This window comes from Octopus bimaculoides, chromosome 28 (assembly GCF_001194135.2).
Source record: "Octopus bimaculoides isolate UCB-OBI-ISO-001 chromosome 28, ASM119413v2, whole genome shotgun sequence".
Classification (NCBI taxonomy): Eukaryota; Metazoa; Mollusca; class Cephalopoda; order Octopoda; family Octopodidae; genus Octopus; species Octopus bimaculoides.
Window position 1 is genome coordinate 12,343,925 of NC_069008.1, and position 13,151 is coordinate 12,357,075.

Consider the following 13,151-nt stretch of genomic DNA (forward strand, 5'->3'; position numbering starts at 1 on the left):
ATATATATATTATATATACTTTATTTAAAAGCAGCAGAAATATAACACCTTGTTGCACATTTCATGTGCTTACTCCGGTATATATTATATATATATATGTATATATATAATATATATATATATATATATATTCTTTACAAATAGATTTGTAAAGATATTCAACAAAGAATATTCCAGCACCACCGAACGATCTCGATACAAACTCTGGAGAAAATAATTAAACTGAACAGGAAGATGAGGTGGAAGGCTTTTTCATTTGATCATCCCAAACTACCAACAGAAACCGAACATTTGGGGCTTAAATCTAGGAAGTTTCCACCCAAGATCAAGGAACTAGAGGCGTTTGAAAACGACCTGTTGAACTTAATATCCCACCTCGAACCCTTTCCAACGTAAACTTAGAACAGACACCTGCAAGTTTAAATTTTCTGATAGAATCATTCTCTTCTCCGAGGAAACCAAAAATTTATATAGAGTATTTAGTGACACATACGCACAGCTCTTTAACAACAGCATTACACAGAAGTACAGGAGGGTTCCCCACCCCCCAGTGTATGATAGTATTAACCAGGAGGCCAGAGATATAGCTTTTAAACTAGGCATAGAAGACAGGGTAGAGATACTAGCGAAGAAAGAGTCCTAACATAACTAACGATCAAGGATCATAACCCTAACCCTAACCCTAACCCTGAATGCAGTCTGATAAACCCGGCGAAGTCTGAGATCGGACAGGTGAGCAAACGGCTCATCAGGAAGATCACTTACAGCATTAGAACGCCTCTAACCTCGCCCTACGGTGCAACACCAACAAGGTCTGCATGGTTTAAGGCCAATAGTGATTATGGTAGAGCTAAGTTTATCCAATTTGATATAGTAGATTTCTACTTTTCTATATCAAGGGAGCTCCTGTTAAAGCACTGACCTTTGCTAGGGCCCATACTGGAGTAAACAACGAGGACATATGCATTATCATGCACACCAGAAAAACCCGACCATTCACCCCATCCGGATTCTCAGAAGAGAACTTGCTACGCTGAACCGAACTCAGAAGATCAAGCAACATAACCAAACAGTTTGAGTTGACGCTTCTGATTCATACTAAATAACCGGACGCATCTTATTTTTCTGAGAATATTCGTTGGTTCGATACAAAATCCGACCGATGATAACCATAATCCTGCGAAGTGTCCTGGTACCAAAGGAACTCAAGCGACCCCTAAAGGTCCCGGACAGTGTTTAAGTCTTGCAATTGTAAAACAAGACAAAGAGAGCCAGAGACCTGAAGACCCGAAATTTTATCCTCTGGCTCAAACATCAGTAGTTGCAAACCTCCTTGTCAAGTGAGTCCACAACTCCAACAACATGTCCAAGTCTTTTTAAGACTTTGCACTCATAGCTAATCCTATTATGGACCACATTGCCGAGATAAGTGAAGCAGTCAGCAACAAAAGACTCAGCAAGAATAGCCACATCATCTATAATATCCAAGTCAGTCATCCGAGTTTCACAAATGAGTGCTTCTTCAATTCAATCGAGTTATCATCTGATCAAGTATCAAGTCTATTCATACATCAAACAGAGTGGGAACCAAAATAGAATTCTGACAGACCTCAAATCTAACTAGAAAAAGTCATATGTTGAGCCCTCAATCCGAACTACGTTCACTTTTCTAGTATACAAAGCCACCTTTGACTCAATCAGCTCCAGAGAATATCCCTATTTACTGAGTTGAATGCCTTGCAGAGGTCGACATAATTTGCAAGCAAAAGCCAAAACTTCTGCATACGCTCAAAGTGCACTCAGAAAGCCAGAATACTGTTGATAGTTGACTTCTATGGCGTGAACACTGGCTGCTGAGAGGCAAACAGATGATTTTGCACTCTGTTTAGAAAATCCTTAGCAAAGACCAGTTGCTGAGGGAAGAGTAAGAGCCCTATTGATGTTGTAGTCGTGGCGGTCACATGTACTTTTACAGAAAGAAATAATTACACCCCTCTCCCAGTCAGGATCCATATTGAGTAGATGACCTGACATGAACAAAACCACAGCATACCCACCTTTCGTAATCATCTCCCCATAAATTCCACAAACACCCAACTGCCTTTCTGCCGATTGTCTGCTGTATGAACCACGTCTACGTGTGGCAGATCATATCTGACTGGCAAGTTGGTCACCGGTGCTGAAGACATCGTGGTATTCAAAACAGTACAAGATGATTATTCTCAAAGAACTTGGAGCATCCCTAACTTTTCTCCCCACTCCTGTCTACTCAGACCTTTACTCCAATTTACACAATTTCTCTCCACCCTGTCTACTCAGCCCCCTATACTACCCACACTTTTACCTCACTTCTCACAACATCCCTTAACCTGTCTAATCATTCTTTCGCTGCTCTCCTCACATTTTGCTCCGCGCTACCTACACTTCTCAGTTCTATTCACACTTTTGTCTGATTCAGTTTACAATATTTTCCGTTCTATCCACCTCCCTCCATTATACCCATACTTTTACCATATCTGGCCACAATTTTCTTGAAATATGTAGCTGAGAGTGATATAAAATACAAAAAATGCATATTTGTACACTGAAAGAAGACAGAAGCAGTGGCTTTTATGGGTCATGTTTTGATAAATTCTGAGAGTGATCACACTTTACCTATCATATTTGAAGTCTTGTCAGGTAGATTCCTGATAGTCGACTTTATAAACGATACCATTAGTCGACATAACTCCTCACCAAGATGGAGAAAATTAATTATAATGAGTTGTTCTTAATCCTTATTTTAGAAACATAACTAATGAGTTCGTATCGGTTCCATTTTGTCAAAATTTTGTAACATGTAATTGTAATTAGTACCCTTTAAACAACCACCTAATGATAGCAGTTTTAACAGTTTAGTCTTCTAATTATGTCTTTTAAACAAATGATACTCTATGCAATGTTGGTTTCAAATTTTTGCACAAGGCCTGCAATTTCAAAAGAGGATGTTTGTCGATTGCATCGACCCCAGTGTTCAACTGATATTTATTTTATCGACCCCCAAAAAGATGAAAGGCGAAGTCGACCTTGGCAGAATTCGAACTCAGAATGAAAAGATGGGCGAAATGTTGCTAAGCATTTTACCCGGTGTGCTAACGATTCTGCCAGCTTGCCATTTATGCAATATTGATTGATGTTTGATATCCAGGCATGCCACACACTGGACAATATTAACAACATCCGAAATATCATTTTGGCAGACAGATAAACTTCTCTCACAAGACTGAGACCTCCTTTTATACAGTTACTACAAACAGCATCTGTTGCACTCGCAAACTATGTCCCACCCCAACAGGACATACTCTGTAAAACTGCGTGATACGTTCAGTACTCGCTTGTTGCTTGTGTATCTTCCCTCCTTGCTGCTACAGCAGTCTTTGGCTATGACCACTTCCTAATTAACTTTATTTAAGTTTGAAAGTGTTTAGTTACAAAAAAATTAATTCTCAATCTGCCGTTCAAAGGGAAAAGATCTGTTTTCAGTATCTAATAAAAAAAATTTCTTTTTTGTGAAATTTCACTTCTTATAACCTTATTTTAACTTTGTTAAAGTGATTAATTATGCTTAATCATAATTTTTTCTTTTTTTTTTTGTCCCCAGTAAATATTTTTCACATCATTCAGAAGGTCACTGATTGGTATAGCAAAAAATAATTCTGGAGACATAAACAAACAGCAAATGCTTTGAAAATAAAAAGTAAAATATAGACAAGCAACAGATGAATGTGTTGAAAGGCTTTATTAATTATGACTCTTCCCAAATATAATATTGGTTTCAAAAGACAGTAAACAAATTCAAAATCTGGAGGAAATTACTTTTATTAAAAATATCACAGAAATAAGTAATCACAACAGTGTTTAGTTATGTTAATATAAAATACGGTGTGAGGAGGCTTACAGTTATGTCTCCTTTCTATTGTGAATATATTTAGTTATAGATGGTGTTTTTTTTTTTATTTTCACAGAAAAGGTAACTAGAAGAGGTTGGCATCATTAGAAGTTCAACCAGCTGTAAAAGACTACCTTAGAAAGAGAGCCATGACGAATGGCTTCGTTGTTGCATGGATAAAGTCCACAAAGCTAAGCCCACCTCACATCAGGAGGAACTTAAAATGTTTGATGATGTGTTAAGAATTTTCACTGATACAGTTACACTTCTGTAGGAATACATACATGTCCAGTTAAGCTACATCTTTGAGAGAATGATTTACTGCAAATGTCACAGTGATGTGGCTTCTACCTAGCATGAACACATTTGTGTATTCTTAAATTACTACTTCAAGAGAATGTCTTCCTACAAATATCACATTTATATGGCTGCTCTCCTGTTAAGGTACTACTTTGAGGGAATGATTTACCACATATACTACAATGGTGTGGCTTCTATCCTGTGTGAACACGTTTATGTATTCTTAACTTACTACTTTCAGAGAATGATTTACTGCAAATATCACAATGATAAGGTTTTTCTCCTGTATGAATACGTTTATGTATTATTAAGGTACTTTTTACAGAGAATGATTTACTACAGATATCACACTGGTATGGCTTCTCTCCTGTGTGAATACGTTTGTGGTAAATTAAGGTACTATTTACAGTAAATGATTTACCACAGATATCACACTGATATGGCTTCTCCCCTGAATGAATGCGTTTGTGTGTTATTAAATTACTACTTTGAGAGAATGATTTACTACAAACATTACAGTGAAATGGCTTCTTTCCTGTATGAATACGTTTATGTATAGTTAACTCACTACCTCCAGAGAATGATTTACCACAGATATCACATTGGTATGGCTTCTCTCCTGTATGAGTACGTTTGTGTAGAGTTAACTCACCACTTCCACAGAATGATTTACCACAGAAAATACACTGATATGGCTTCTCTCCGGTATGAATACGTTTGTGCTTAGTAACATTACGAATTTGAGAGAATGACTTACCACAGATATCACATTGGTATGTCTCTCCTCTTACATGAACCTGTTTGTGTGCTGTTAAGTGAATACTTTCAGAAAATGATTTGCCACAGATAACACAGCGATATGGTTTTTCTCCTGTATGAATACGTCTATGTGTCGTTAAGCTACTACGTACAGAGAATGATTTACCACAGATATCACACTGATATGGCTTCTCTCCTGTATGGATACGTTTGTGTCGTTTTAAGTTAAGACTTGCAATAAATGATTTACCACAGATATCACATTGATATGGCTTCTCTCCTGTATGAATACGTTTGTGTAGTTTTAAGCTATGAATTACAGAAAATGATTTACCGCAGATATCACACCGATACGGCTTCTCTCCTGTATGGATACGCTTGTGTACAGTCAAGTTAACAATTTGGGAGAATGATTTATTACAGATATCACACTGATATGGCTTATCTCCTGTATGAATTCGTTTGTGAGTAGTTAAGGTTGTATTTCGAGTAAATGATTTACCACAGATATCACAACGATACCGCTTCTCTCCTGTATGAAGACGTTTGTGGCCAGTTAATTCACTACTTCCATAGAATGATTTACCACAGATTTCACAGTGATAAGGCTTCTCTCCTGTATGAATACGATGGTGTTTAGTTAAGTCATTACCTTGACTGAATGATTTACCACAAATATCACAGTGATATGGCTTCTCTCCTGTATGAATACGCTTGTGAGCAGTTAAGTAACCTTTTTGAGAGAATGATTTACCACAGACATCACAATGAAATGGCTTCTCTCCTGTATGTACACTTTGGTGAGAAGTTAAAGTACATTTTGCAGAAAATGATTTACCACAGATACCACAATGATATGGCTTCTCTCCTGTATGACTACGTTTATGTGTAATTAAGTCACCACTGCCAGGGAATGATTTACCACAGATATTACAGTGATATGGCTTCTCTCCTGTATGAATTCGCTTGTGTTTTGTTAGGTTACCGTTCCGAGAGAATGATTTACCACAGACATCACAGCAATATGGTTTCTCTCCTGTATGAACACGTTTGTGTACTGTTAAGTGACCAGTTTCAGTGAATGATTTGCCACAGATATCACACTGATGTGGCTTCTCTCCTGTATGTACATGTTTATGCGTGGTTAAGCTACTACGTACAGAGAATGATTTGCCACAGATATCACACTGATATGGCTTCTCTCCTGTATGTACACGTACATGTGTTGTTAGGCTACTACGTACAGAGAATGATTTGCCACAGATATCACAGCGATATGGCTTCTCACCTGTGTGAATAAGTTTATGGTTAGCTAGATTGCCCTTTTGAGAGAATGACTTTTTACAGATATCACAGTTGTGTGATAGTTTTCTTGTATCTTTAGGCATGGCTTCAGGCAAAGAATCAATTCCTTAATTTTCTTACTGTTTTACAAAATTTTTCTCCTCAAATCCCAATATGTGTATACATATTTCTCTCTCTATATATATATATTTGTTGCAATTTTTGCTTTTATAATTTATTCATTACAAAGTTTTTCAACTTCAATATTTCTCTCCAGTGTTATCTTTATCTAACAATGCTTGAAAATTTGCCCAAGTTCAATTTGCACACACATTTTGTACACATTCCAGATTATAATGTACAGAAATGTTGCTAATAATCTCAGTTCACAGCAAATATGTAACTGGAACTCTATGATAAATTTATAGACACAGTGTTAAATATCTGTCCCATAAAGTATTTTCATTCAGTCTTCAAAAGATGCATCTTCTGCTATGCCAGTGTCATCTGATATTCTGAAATAACAAATAAACAACACTTTAAGATACAGAGGCTACTTAAAGAATAGATTCAAATTTATAACATTTCTATAAAGATAAATTGAAGAAATAAAGATTTATGATAACTGAATGTTTTAATTCACTAAAATTTACATCACAAAACTCTCTGTGAAGCTTACATATTAGCAAACAAGAGCTACACCTTCACATTGTGCAAGCATTATATATATTGGTTTCAAATTTTGGTACAAGGCCTGCAATTTCGAGGTGTGGGGGGGGCAAGTTGATTACATAGACCCCAGTACTCAAATAATACTTATTTTATCAACCCTGAAAGGATGACAGGCACAGTTGACCTCAGCAGAATTTACTAACATTATAATAAACAATAGAATTGTAGACAATAGCCTTCTCTCTCCAGAAATATAACTTGACATAGTTATTTAGCCCTAGGTCAGCTCTGATTGAGCAAACCTGATTAAAAACATTCTGTCCATGAACATCCAATCTTTTTCACTAGCATTATCCAATATAGATCTCAATTTTTAAGAATGAAATGTGTAATTTGAGGGAAATGTAGCTGCTATTTTTATTATGTTGTGCAGCTACATAGAGCTTCTGGATGGTTCATAGTTGCTATTTAGCCCAAGGTTAATCTTGAATACGTTACTTTATGATCAAAATAAGATTTTTTCACAGATCTTATGAATATTATGACAGATCAGTCAAACATAAAAACATTGATGAATAAAGAAAAGACAACCAAAAAAGAGAAAACAACATTAACAATAAATATGACAGGCATGGCTGTGCAGTTAAGAAGTTTGTTCATTTAGTTTCAGGTTCAGTCCCACTGTGCAGTACCTTCAGGAAGGCTTTTCTCCAATAACCCCAGGTCAAGCAAAAACATCTGAGTAGTACAAGTAATAGGTAAAGCCTAAAAGAAGACCACCTTATATGAATGTGCCTCTGTGTGTATGTGTGTGTTCGTTTTGGTCTTCATATCACATGACAGTTGTAAACAATTACCACAATGTTGTTTGTTTCCAACTGTCCAGACAGATAAGAAATATTGACTTCCTTGGAGACAGAAGGTTAATATATACACACACACACATGCATATACATATGCCCATGATGGGCTTCTATCTACCAAATCTGCTCATGGAGTTTCAGTTGGCCCAGGGTCACAGTGTAAGACATTTCTCCAAGATGCCATGCAGTGGGACTGAGTAAAGAACCACATGATAACTACACAGTCATGTAAGCTACTCAAATGGTATTATTCTGTTTATCAATTTTTCATATAAAATGAATTATTTATTACTAATCTCATTATTATTTAATACTAAATTTACTTAGGTATGTATATATTTATTGAATTCAGTTCACTTGAAATATGATGATAATGCCCTGTATTTGTGTTGGCCACTCCTGACAGCCAGAATTTCCAAATAGTATATGCCATGTACAGGAATGCTATTAATAAAGTAAGAGTTAGCAATGAGTACAGAGACGAATTTAGCGTACAAGTAAGTCTTCAGCAAGGCCCAGTCCTCATCCCCTCCTAGTCATCATTGTCCTCCTGGCCATAACAGACAAATTTAAGACTGGAAGCCCATAGGAAATACTATATTCTAATGGTTTGCTCTCATAGCTGAATCTGTAACAGAACTAGAAAAGAAATTCAAGGTGTGGAATCAAAGGGTCTTAAAATTAATGTGACAAAGACCAAGGTATTAGAAAGCAAGAAATCAGACAGGACCCTACTCACTTAAAGTAAGAGGCCCTGCTCGATACATAGCAAAGATATGGGCAAAAATTCCATTTGGTGTACCCAGTACAAGTTATGGACACAGAAGAGGTGCAGTGAAATAGTAGGAAGGTTAACACAGAAAGTAGTTTGTATGTGGAAGATGCACAGGAGACATAAGGTCTACAGATATATAGAAAATTAGTTTCCTCAAATGCCCCAGAGGCTCTAAAGAAAGTGGATAATTTCTGCTACCTAGGTGACCTAATTAGCAGTGAAGGACATACCAAAATTGTAGTAGTTAGATTAAGAATAGGATGGAGAAAGTTCAGACAGTTTTTACCTCTGTTGGTCTCTCTCTCTCTCTAAGTGAAAAGACAATTGTATGATGCATGTGTAGAAACAGCAATGTTACAGTGTCCCACATGAGACTTTTATGACAACTTTCTAGAAGAATGCAACTTGCTTCATTAAACTTCAAAGAGATATTTTGAGGGTTTAGATTATGATCATGTAGATTAAAGTTCAAGGAAAATTTTTAGGAGGATTTTCTGATCCTTCTCAATCTCACCTCATCTTTGTTATCAATTTCCCTGTCTCTACTATTTCACTTTTTTCTTTTCTTAAGATTTATATTTGAAACACCAACACTTCATCTTTGAAAATGCATTTTTACAAAACGTCATTTTTAAATGAGTGTTATAAGGAAAGAAAGTCAGGGTGTGACACCAAAATGTAGATGTGCCTAAAGCAGAAGGGACTACATGAAAACGCTACACTCTCCCAAATTTATAAATAAATCATTATTGTTATACAAATGATTAATTAACCCTTCAGGATACTGTCAGATGTAATGCTTATTTATTAACATTGTTTTGAATTAAATCATGCATCACATGGTAGCTTTGAAATTTCAATGATCTAATTGTTTATATTTAGAATGACATTGTAGGATAGGTGTGAGAGACTGAATCTGGCTGGTTTGATCAGAGAACAGGTAGAATATTTGGACCAGATATGACTGGTTTAGATGCTGAAGGATTAAACTGATTTAATAAACGTTTTCTGGTATATTCTAGACATGAAACAGCAAACCTTAGAATTTTTGAAAACATTCAGAGATTCCACATACATGGTGTAAATAATACTTTTATGAGACAATGAAGTAAGTGTCTTCTGCTATAGCCTTGGGCCGACTGAAGGCATGTGACTGAATGTGGTAGGCGGAAGTTATCATGTGGGATACATTTAAATTTTTTTCCTCAAAAACAATTTCCTGCATAATATTTAGATGAGCTTTTATGCATAAGTAACTAAAGTGAACTCACTTTTATCTATCTTTAAAAACGTTCACCCATGAATCCATTTGTATTCTTATGCAAAATTTGTTTAAATATGGGCAAGGTTGCATAGCAATCTTGGTTTTCAATAAATTCTTAGCATTTATAAGACTTCGGTGGTGAATAGATTGTAATGCTGAGTCATTATGCTTAGTCATGAAGCAAATAATTAAGTTCTTCTTTTACTTTCACCCTTGTTGTTTTTGTTTTAGTGCGAGTTCTGCATGACTGCTAGTGGTATGTCATTCAAGAAAAGCTTCAAAGTTGTTCAGAAAAACAAGGAGAAATGGAGGAAAAATTTGGTGCAGTTCCAGCCCCATTCATCTACAGGTCATGTGCCTGTAGAAAAAGCCTCACTGGCCGGCAGAAGCTGAATGCCACTCAAGGAACAGATTGCTGGTTAGTACCAGTTTCTTGGGAAATCAATTAAAGGCAGAAAGGAGAGAGTGGCAGAATTATCAGGAGAGGTGACACTACTGTGGAGAGATAAACTGAATTTTCCAATCATTTCCAAGCAAGCAATACAGTCCAAGCTTGAAAATGTGCTTTATTTGTATGACAAATGCTCCAAGAAAGGAAAATTTGAGCCATTAGAAGAACTGTTCGATATCACCAAAGTCCACACGCAAGCAATACAAATGTTATAAATATTGTAGGTCTGTAAAATAAAGCTTATAAACGAGTTTGGTTCAGAAGGTGGACTTTTAATGATTTTTTGAAATTTGACAGTGAAAAAATGTGTTTTAGCCTTTGTGGTAAAATATCATTCCATATGTTAATACTGTTATAAATAAAGCTTTTCTGACAAATTGATACTCGACAAAAATGCATTTCATATATATATATCTAGGTGCAGGCTAGGCTGTGTGGTAAGAAGCTTGCCTCCCAACCACATGGAACTTTGGGCAAGTGTTTTCTACTACAGCCTCAAGTTGACCAATGCTTTGTATATTGAGAACCACTGCTTTAGATTATGATTATGTTGATGACATTTAGGAAAAAACTTCCTCGGTGGCATTCTCAACCCTGCCTTGGTTTTGTTGTTATCCGTTTCTGTAACTTTTTGTTTTTGTATAATCGTATGAATTCCTATGTTAGAACTTAAATTTGCAAGAATTTTCTGAAAATTTCAAAAGTAAAAAGTTATGAGAGTTTATATGGGGTGATCAAACCAGAATTCCACAGATAGTCTATTTTAATAGCATACTTGTCTGTTGGTAAATGTGTTTTCTCTTACACACGCACACACATGGACTTGCTTGGTGCAGAGAGAGAAGGGATTGAAAATTACAATCTTTTTTTTTGTTACTTAAAACCCAATAAACCATCACACCATAAAATGTGTTTCTGGAGAGAAAAATATTGAAAAACATCAATACATGTCAGAGCGACTATGAAACGAGGAAGGTACCAAGTGATCGTGGGATGTGCTAGAAACGGCAGCTAAGTCTTCTTAAAATCACATACCTTTTCTTTTGAAAATATGTTCAAAATTATTTTATGTTTATTTATTTGTTTTACCGAAAAGACTTCTCCCATCGTAGTGCAAAAAAAAAAAAAAACAATGGCCAAAATCGGTCTGGAGTGATGGAGGTTAAAATAAAAATTTAAACTTTTTTCACCATTCATCATTTCGAAGGCCGCAGTGAAAGAAAAACGGGCGGCGGGGGGGAAGACCATCAAAATAGAGAAACCGCAATTTATGCAAGCATCTTAGTTTGAAACTCCACCGACTTCCTTTCTACTGCATTGTCAAAAGGTAGAATCACAATTTTCACGCAAAGACATCTCGACTGAATTTAGTGTATCACACATGTCAAGTAAAATTAATTGAATATTTAAATCTCTCTCTCATCCATCCAATAGAAATGGCTCTGTCTGTATCCGTATCTCTCTCTCTCTCTCTCTAATATTATTAAAACTGCCCTTCTACTGCATATGGTAATTTCGTTGCTTTTCAAATCACATGAGTATCCTCTAAGGCCCACCCAGCAGCCACATTTAATTAAAACACGAATCATTACCAACTACTTCAAAGACCAAATTCATTGATGACACACGAAATATATATATATATATATCGTAAAGAAAATAGAGGAAGGGGGTCCGAATATTCCTCGCTGCTCCGACCCACAAAAACTATAAAAAAGGTCGGTTGCAGCGTGTTTGGAAGTCAGGTACCTTGATAACTCACGCAAAAAACAAGAAACTGACAAAAACATTATTTCCCAACAAAGGCAAGCGAGGTGTAAGGTCTATAAAACTCCGATGGCTTTCTGTCTCCTTTCTCTATACAGCTAGTCGTTTCCGACTGGTTTGGAGATCATTACCGAGCGGAATTCTGCTTTTTTAATTCGGGGAATTTTCAGAAAAATCTTGCGAATTTGTATTTCACACAAAGAATTCACATGACTAGGAAAAAAATTTTTTTTAATTTTTCAGAATCTTTTACACGTTTTTTCTTTTTTAATTTTAGCAAACATTTTCCGAAAATTCTAAAAAATGAAAAAATTATGAGTTACAAGAAAACTTAAAGCAGAGTTCCAACCATATTCGCTGATAATGTAAAAAAAAAAAAAACTCCAGGGATGGAAGTAATCGAGGCCCTCTCCCAAATTTCCCTCTGCTTTCCGGGGAATAAAAAGTCATTTGCGATATGTTCGGAGATCAGATTATTTAACACAAAAAAAGAAAAAGAGAAACGAGGAAAGCTGATTCATTTCCACGAGAAATGTTCTAAAAATTGACTCCATTTACAAATACATCATTCTTTTAACGTGATTGATTAAGATTGATTGAAGATTGACAATTAAATGCGATTAAAGTACCGTTATGTTGTAGCGGCGATCGTTGACCACAAACGTGTTTCACAACTTAAATGTATGAATACGTGTGTGTACATATATGCATGTATACACACAATTATACACATGTATGTATATCTTACCTTTTGTGGCATATAAATCTATAGTTAGTGCAAAATAGGTTTAATCACCCCAAATCTTCCGAAGATAATACAAAAGGTTTCGGCAGCATCAAGCAATATGGCTGCAGCAGAAACGGAAGTACTAACTGTCATGTGACAAACCTACAGCCGCAGTTATCTGACAAAAACAAAATAAAGTGCAATAAAATTAAAAAAATGTAATAGGTTTATGTAAATCACTATGGTTACCATCTGGCTATGGTATAATAGTAGTAGTGGGAGTTGTGTTGCTGTTTGTAGTTTTGACAGTTGTGGTAAGAGTCGTGATGGAGGTAGTTGTATTGTTTATAATAGTCGTAGT

The 13,151-nt window shown here is 35.9% G+C and overlaps 1 protein-coding gene across 1 annotated transcript; it reads right to left on the reverse strand.

Annotated features, from left to right (window-relative positions):
- Positions 1-3,763: 3,763 nt before the first annotated feature.
- LOC106878560 (zinc finger protein 62 homolog) lies at positions 3,764-12,944 on the reverse strand. The gene is made up of 2 exons (XM_052977314.1): positions 12,812-12,944; positions 3,764-6,786 (listed from the first exon to the last, which is right to left on the reverse strand). The coding sequence occupies exon 2, from the start codon at positions 6,373-6,375 to the stop codon at positions 4,423-4,425; it is 1,953 nt and encodes a 650-aa protein (XP_052833274.1). The 5' UTR covers positions 6,376-6,786; positions 12,812-12,944; the 3' UTR covers positions 3,764-4,422.
- Between the last annotated feature and the right edge of the window lie 207 nt (positions 12,945-13,151).

Excerpts from the sequence above, each read along its gene's own strand:
- LOC106878560 (XM_052977314.1), bottom strand. The coding sequence starts at position 6,375 with ATGCCTAAAGATACAAGAAAACTATCACACAACTGTGATATCTGTAAA.